The sequence below is a fragment of the Bison bison genome, unplaced genomic scaffold (genome assembly GCF_000754665.1).
Source record: "Bison bison bison isolate TAMUID 2011002044 unplaced genomic scaffold, Bison_UMD1.0 scf7180017864368, whole genome shotgun sequence".
Lineage (NCBI taxonomy): Eukaryota > Metazoa > Chordata > Mammalia > Artiodactyla > Bovidae > Bison > Bison bison.
This window is the reverse complement of record NW_011494940.1, coordinates 206,393-214,638: the sequence shown is the minus strand read 5'-3', so window position 1 is coordinate 214,638 and position 8,246 is coordinate 206,393. Positions and strand designations below refer to the sequence as shown.

Here is an 8,246-nt window from a genome sequence, read left to right as displayed (position 1 = left end):
GGGCGGTCACGTGTGCGGAGGGGGCGAGGCCGCAAGCCGCCCGAGGAGCAATCCGAGTCGCAGCCGAGTGGCTGCGCCGCCGGGAGAAAACTGTGACCAGCACCGAGGGGCTGAAGGTGGCAGGACGCCTCCGAGGCACTCAAGGCACCAGCGGCCAGGACCTGGCTCAGGCCGGTGTGCAGCCGGTCTGGGGGACAGCTGTCAGGGACGGAGGACGCCAAGGAAAAGCGAGAGCCGAAGCTTGAGGCTGAGCGGAAGAGCCCCACTCGCTGGCTTTTACGCAGGCTGGGGACTCAGTTTATTCCTCCGGAGCAGGCTGGGCAAGTGCCACGTAAGCTCTAGCTGACCAGGCGACACCACTGTCCTTTAAGTCGACTCGAGTTGTCAGCACCTGCTTAGGGTGCCAGGAGAGGCTGCGGTCATGGTGAATGAAGACCCTAACCAACAGGACCACGATGGCACCCCTTCGCAAACTTCGGCGCTCCAGGAGCACCCCAATTTCTCAGTCCACCCCAGCGTCTCGGCCCACCCCAGCGTCTCGATGCACCCCAGCGTCTCGGCCCACCCCAGCGTCTCGATCCACCCCAGCGTCTCGGCCCACCCCAGCGTCTCAATCCACCCCAGTGTCTCTGTATACCCTAGTATTTCGGCCCACCCAAGTACCTTGGCTCAACCCAGTGGCTTGATCCAACCCAGTAGCTCGGGCCCTGAAGATCTTAGCGTGATCAAGGTGAGCAAGCGCCGGTGGGCGGTGGTCCTGGTGTTCAGCTGCTACTCCCTGTGCAACGCCTTCCAGTGGATCCAGTACGGCTCCATCAATAACATCTTCATGAACTTCTACGGGGTCAGTGCCTTTGCCATCGACTGGCTGTCCATGTGCTACATGCTGACCTACATCCCTCTGCTCCTGCCGGTGGCCTGGCTCTTAGAGAAATTTGGCCTGCGGACCATCGCCCTCACTGGCTCCGCTCTCAACTGCCTGGGAGCCTGGGTGAAGCTGGGCAGCTTGAAGCCGCATCTCTTCCCAGTCACGGTGCTGGGCCAGGTCATCTGCTCCGTGGCCCAGGTCTTCATCCTGGGTATGCCCTCCCGCATTGCTTCCATCTGGTTCGGGGCTAATGAGGTGTCAACCGCCTGCTCCATAGCTGTCTTTGGCAATCAGGTGGGTAGAGGAGTGGGTGGCGTTCACTGCAGGACTGAGGGTGTTCATTGTACCAAACTGCTTCACTGTGTGAAGACTAGCTTTCCGACTTCAACAGTGTTTGTGACTCTGGCTGACTGTGGCTGGGTGTGACTGAGTGAGTGGATGATTGTGACTGAGCGAGTATGTAAGAGAAGTGGGGAAACGAAAGGAAGGGCCTTTGCTGTCACCGCAGTTTCTCTTCCTCCCGCAGAAACCGTGCTTCTGGAACACATGTTGTCTTTATGATCTCATTCCTGATCTTACTTCACCAGCTTGAACAGGATAGCTCTTCTTTCTCAGGAAATAGCCCCTGGCTGTCAGACTATTCTGTGTCATCGGAGGTTGGCCGGTGTTTTTTGCCTGTCCAACCAGCTTTCCCAGAGTGCAGCATCTCCTACACCGCGTGAAAAGGCAAGAGCAACGCTGGCGCTGCGCTCACCTTCTTTATACACAGCTGGAGCCAGGACAGTGGGAGCAGTGCTTGATGTCAAATGCCTACCCTGAGAGTTAGAGTCAAGTCCAGGAGGATGGAATCAAATTCTTGCTCTGAATTTCTAAGGCCTAGAAGCCATGGGAAGGCCTGGAAAGTTCATATCTTAATCCTTTGTCTTTCCTCCTTAGGGGAAGGAGAATATTAAATCCAGAAAGGTGGGCTTATTGTGAGTCTGATCCCTGTGTCCGAAAGGCTGAAGCAGCTATTTACGGGGTCCTTCTTTATCTGGACCACTGCCTTGGTGGGGGCGTGGATCTCACTTCTTCCAAAGCACATGCAGTTTTGGTGACACATCTAACAAATGACCAGGAACCCTTAGTTCTTGAAGGCTTGTTTTCTCTTCCTTGTTTATTACGTTTAGAACAGGGGTCTCAACTTTTGGGCCATGGACAGGTACCTCCTGTCGGATCAGCGGTGGCATTAGATGAGAAATGAAGTGTGCAGTAAATGTGATGAGCTTGAATCATCCCCAAACCATCCACCCTTTCCAGCCTGTGCCGAAATTGTCTTTCACGAAACCTGTCCTTGGTGCCAAAAGGTTGGGAACTGCTGATTTAGAACGATTAAGCTTTCATTTAGAAAGTTCTTCTTTGGGTCAGAAACTTCCAAACTTCTCTAAAGGTAAATTGTCATTCTGTTCATTTTTACCACCAGAAAGGTAACTTGAGCTAAATTTTTTCAGGCCAGTAAGTCCTGCCACTTGGGTAATAGTGTAAGCAGTCAGTGAAAGCAACAGACAGGCCTTCTCAGCACAAGCAGGCAACAGAAAAGCCTCTACCCAGTTTTCTTTAACCTGTGGGTTTGACCGTTCAGAAGATTGAATGGATTTAAGGGCTGGGGAAGAAACCAGTTGGATGTTTTTGTTCAGGACAATTAAAAAATAGGTACTGAGGGTGACATTTACAACACCCTATACTCGAAGGTCAGAGAAGGCAATGGCATCCCACTCCAGTACTCTTGCCTGGAGAATCCCAGGGATGGGGGAGCCTGGTGGGCTGCCGTCTGTGGGGTCACACAGAGTCAGGCATAGCATAGCATACTCAAAGGTGGTGTGCCCACAGATTTGAACATCTCCATTACAGCATTGTTGGTGGGGTTGACGTTACTGGATGTTTTCTTTATCCGAGGGTGAAGCTGAGGAGTCGGGGGGCAGGATCTTTCATGTCTCCAGAGGGTTAAAGCTGTTTGCAGCCCCAACAGGATTCAGATAAGGTCACTGCAGTCCCAAACCCATTGTTTGGGGAGGGCAGGAGAGAGATGCACCCTCAAGTGGCCTGGTGAGATCAGAGAACCCAACGCTTTTTTGTTAACCATGGAGCAAAAGCTAATTGCTTTTCAGACTTCTCCACACACACCTGTGAGGGAAGAGTTTAAGTGTTAATCACTCAGTCGTGTCTGACTCTTTGAACCCCATGGACTGTATCCCACCAGGCTCCTCTGTCCATGGGATTCTCTAGGCAAGAATACTGGAGTGGGTAGCCATTCCCTTCTCCAGGAGATCATCCAGACCCAGGGATCAAACCCAGGTCTCCTGCATTGCAGGCAGATTCTTTACCATCTGAGCTACCAGGGAAGCCCTAACTTAAAGCCAAATATATCTTTAAAATTTAGTATGAATAGTTCGCCATTTCCTACCCCTACTCCCCACCAAGGTCAGAAAATACTAAGAATTTCACATTGAAAGACACCCTAACAGCATATATTCTTGTCATGGAGCCATCAATTTAGTGCGTTCTTTTAGGCTTAACCCACCGGGCTAAAAAATTATGAAAAGCTGAACTGCTTATGCTTCCTCACGTAGAGGTGACTTTGTTTGGCTCTTGGCATGTGTTTTAACCTTTTTTCCTAAGTAAAGCATGATGGAATGGTGGAGAAATATTAATAGAACACCTTGAGCTCTTTTTTTAGGGAAAAAAAAATAGATTCTATGAAGCTGTCTAAACAGACTATAAGCGTCTTTTCAGAGAGTTACTCTTCGTGGCCGCAGACTTCACACTGATCAGCCAAACTCCTGTTCCCTGGTAATTCTGACCTCATTCATTCCTTGACTCAATAGGCATTTACCCAGAACCTGCAGTGGCTCAGTTGGTAAAGAATCTACCTGCAATGCACGAGACCTGCATTTGATCCCTGGGTGGGAAAGATCCCCTGGAGGAGGAAATGGCAACCCACTCCAGTATTCTTGCCTAGGAAATCCCATGGACAGAGGAGCCTGGTGGGCTACAGTCCCTGGGGTTGCAAGAGTTGGAAACGACTTAGCGACTAAACCACTACCACCACGGCTGGTGTATTAGAATGGAAACAGATGCCTTGGCCAGGTGCTGTGCTGGGGTTACACAGAGAATCCCTTGCCTTCAGAGTTCTCCTCCCAGGCTTTTAAATTGTACCAGGCACCAACATCCAGATTTTTAAAAAAACACACAAGAAGCAACAAGATGAGAGTATAGAGGATTTGTTTTCAGTTCTTTGCAAGGTTTTTACTGTCTTCTTGTCATTGCTAAGGGAAGATTGAAGGAGAAAGAAGCTAATTTCTATCAAACGCCTATGATAATACAAGGCACTTTTTTATCCATATGCTTTTTTTTTTTTTTTTTTAGCCTCTGAGGTGGGTGGGATTGTTTCTGTTGTTACAGGTGAGAAACTTCAGATGCAGATAAATGGAGCAGCCTTTTCCAGGGTCCTACAGGCCCTGAGTGATAAAAAGGAGGTTTGAAGCCAGTTCCACTTCCACAGGCCCTGTCAGTGGGCCATTATTGGGTCTTCATGGGGACAAAGCATATATTTAAAAATAAAAATGGCAAGATTCCAAGTTTCAAGTTTTGGCCCTCTGTCTCGAGGTTTGTTAGTGGTGACACAGTGTCTAGCAGTTTGTCTAGAATTTGTGAGCCAGCCCCTGCCTTCTGTTCTGACTTTCCAGGCATTAGCATTGCCTCCTCACCTGATGGATTTCCCAGGTGGCTCAGTGTAAAAGAAGCTGCCTGCCAATGCAGGAGACACAGGAGATGTGGGTTCAATCCCTGGGTTGGGAAGATCCCCTGGAAGAGGAAATGGCAACCCACTCCAGTATTCTTGCTTGGGAGATTGCATGGACAGAGGAGCCCAGCGGGCTGCAGTCTGTGGGGTCGCAGAGAGCTGGGCGTGACTAGCAGGCACACTTCACCTGCTGCCTGCAGAGGGGCTGTTCCTACCTCCCTGAGCCTCAGGAAGGTGGGGCCCCAGGCTCCGGGGCGAAGAACCCAGTGGATCTGAGCTGGGGTGAGAGTGGACAGGGAGTCCTGTGACCCTCGCACAGGTGGTGGCAGTTCCGCAGTGTTGGCAACACTGGTTCCATTGTTTCCAGGGAGAACCATCTGTGTGGGGTTTGGAGGGATGTGGACACATTGTTATTGAGCCAGGCAGGGAGGAAAGCCTTGTGTGAGATCTGGTGACCCCTTGGTGGCATGGGAGTGAGGGAGATGTGGGAGCAGGATTAGATCTTCAAGGCAGCCCCAGCCCCAGTGAGGAGCCTCCAGCGCTAAGACCAGAAGGGATTTCCTCCAGGGCCCCAGGGCAGCTCCCAGCATAGCGCCACCCAGAAAAAGACTAGAGAGAACCAGTTTGCTTTTCAACGTGAAGAAAATACAGTTACCTTAGAGTTCTACAGCAGCCTTGGCTGTGGCCTTTGGAGAACATTATATTCCAATAGAAATATAATGAAAGCCACAAACACAAGCCACATACATGACCAAATTTTCTAGGAGCCACATGAAAAACAGGTAAAATGTAAATTTGTTTACAAAAGTAAACAGAACAGTGAAATTAGGTTTAGAACTATAATTTTATTTAACTCGGTATATCCAACATAGTATTTTGACATGAAATCAATGTAATAAAATTACCGAGAGGCTGTTTTACATTCTTTTTCCATGGTGAGTCTTTAGAAGTTGGCATATATTTTATGCCTACTGACTAGCAACATTTTCCACTATGTCTGGAATGATGATGCTAATTGTAGTGGAGGAAAAAGTTTTCCTTGACTGTCTTAGAGTCCCCAGCTAAAAATTAAATGGACAAAGTCAGATTAATAAAAGCAAATTATGCATAATTATTTACTATAAATATTAGGTGACACGGGAGTGTTTGTGAGGAAATGAAGCAATAGTTGGACCTATGCACTTCAAAAAAAAAGATTTTATTTATTTTTCGTTGTGCTGGGTCTTCGTTGTTGCATGGACTTTTCTCTAGTTGCAGTAAGCAGGGGCTACTCTAGTTGTGTGCGGGCTTCTCATTGCAGAGGTTTCTCTTATTGCAGAGCACGTGCTCTAGGGTGGGTGGGCTTCAGCAGTTGTGGCTCCCAGGCTCTAGAGCACAGGCTCAGCAGTTGTGGCGCACGGGCTTGGTTGCTCTGCCGTATGTGGGATCTTCCTGCATCAGGGATTGAACTCGTGTCTCCTGCACTGGCAGGCTAATTCTTTACCACTGAGTCACCAGGAAGTCCAGACTTGTGCACTTCTGTGCCAGGTTTGATAAGAGTGGACACTCAGAGGATAGGTCTGAGATCATTGTAGATCGGGAGCACTGTCAAGGCCTATATGTCAGGATTCTTTTCTGCAGTGTCCTTTTATCTTCAGAGACAAGGATGCTCCCTTCCTCTGGGTGCCAGGAGGGTACCTCCCACAGGAGGGTTTTAAGGCTCGTTTTGGGGAAGAATGGGGAGGCGGGGGGAGGAGGTCAGAGTGACCTTTCTACTTTGCAGTTCTCAAACTCCTTCAGCTTAAAATATTCACTATGCCAAGGTCCCATATTCGGGGGCATCGGGTCCTGAATCTCATCATATTTCAAGCATTTGGAAATCAGGCTCTCGTGGATAAATGCGGGCTCTAGGAAAGTGAGTCCCATCTTGAGGAGGTGGTGTTCACTGGGCTGGCTGGTCGTCTGTTGCCCAGGGAGACTGGGTGTTCCTGAGGCTGACTCAGGAGTCAAGGTCAGGAGAGGTGGCTGGCCAGCCTCGTCTTGTTTCAGACTCCCAAGCACATGGGTGGGTCAAAGTTCAGACTGATCAATCTGGCTGTTGCCATGTCAGAGAAAATCTCAAGGTCTGAGTGATGTCTGGGGGTAGGAGAAGGCCAGCGCCTGTGTGCTTGTGTTTGTGGTCACTGTCAGGGCACGAAGCACCTGCCCCCGTGGCTGGCTACTTGCTGACCTCCCCTTCTGGTTGGGAGAGAGGACCAGGCAGGGACTGGGAGAGCCAGGGCAAGGCTGGTGGAGACTGGCATGAGAAGGGGTGGGGCCAGGACCAACCCTCTAATGCTCATGGGGGCAGCCAGGTCGTGCAAGGAAATGTGACACAGGAGGAGGGTCACGGCATCGTGAGAACACGCGTCCCAGCTGAACTGGCAGCTGTTTCAGCCTCCGCCAACCGTTCGTATACACAGCACCACCGTCTCATGTTATCAGACCATCTCATTCGTTGTTGCCTTTAAAGAAGCCAGAAACCAGATTTTTACTTAAAATTTTTTAATTGTGCTAAAATTATAACTTATTCATAATTTTAACCATTCATAAGTATACAGTTCAATGGCATTGAGTAGTTTCACAATGTTGTTTAAGAATTACCACTATACTCAAATATTTATTTTTATCATTCCCAACAACTCTGTACTCATTAAACAGGAACTCCTCTATAATCTCTATTCTATCGCTACTCTATTCTACTTTTTTTCTCCATTAATTTGCCTATTCTAGGTACTGCATAGAACCAAAATCATGCAATATTTTGTCTTTGGAGTCTGGCTTATGAAATCTGTTTTTGTTTTTTGTTAATTCTGATAAAACTCAAAAATTATGCTGTTGTTGTTACTGTCCATGTTTTGAGATTGTGGGTCATATAAGACTTCTTGGGTGAGACTTCTAGGGAAAGTAAAGGGGAACTGAATGCCAGTTCTGGTTTCTCCTTCATGCAAAGCCCTCACCAAAGATACAGGCAGGTGGGTGAGCTCAGAGGCTGGCCACTGGGGAAGGAAACTAGACCAGTGCTCCCTCAAATGGTGCCCATTTACCTCACCTGTGGGCCCAGGACAGACTACAGACGCCTGGGCCCTCACCTGGACTTCTAATCAGATCCTCCAGGGAAGAGGCCAGGCGCCTGTGTTTCCACCTGGCTTCCCAGGCGAGGTTTGTGATCAGATGTGAAATCACCAGGAGAGAGGAGCTCCGTGCCCTGGGAAGGCGCCCTCCTGCCTGGAGCCGGGTTCCTGTCGGGGCTGGCGTGTCTGTGCTGCTGTAGGAAGGGTCCAGTTCCCAGGGGGAGGAGCTGGGAGCTCAGTCGCTCTCCAGAGTGAGATGGGAAGGTGGGCTTGGGGTAGCGCTTATAATTCTGATTCACTTGAGGTTCTGAAAATATCCTGGACCCCTGGGGCGTGCGGGGCAGGGTGGTAGAGGCCCTGCAGGCCTGTGAGGTGGAACCACAGCAGAGTAACTCCTAACCCTGCTTCTTTGACCTTCAGCTCAGTGCACTGCTTGGGAGGAGGCTCTGGTAGCCTGGCCTGGCTTCTGTCTTGGCCGTGTTGCCTTGGCAGGCAGTCTTGAGGG

General features: G+C 49.7%; 1 protein-coding gene across 1 annotated transcript in view; it reads left to right on the top strand.

Moving 5' to 3' along the window:
* Window positions 1–23: 23 nt before the first annotated feature.
* The window catches only part of FLVCR2 (feline leukemia virus subgroup C cellular receptor family, member 2), a 55,722-nt gene continuing 47,499 nt past the window's right edge, over window positions 24–8,246 (top strand). Inside the window, exon 1 of the mRNA XM_010855843.1 lies at window positions 24–1,162. Within this exon, the coding sequence (XP_010854145.1) occupies window positions 422–1,162 (741 nt within the window). The 5' untranslated portion in view covers window positions 24–421. The remainder of the gene's footprint in view (window positions 1,163–8,246) is intronic.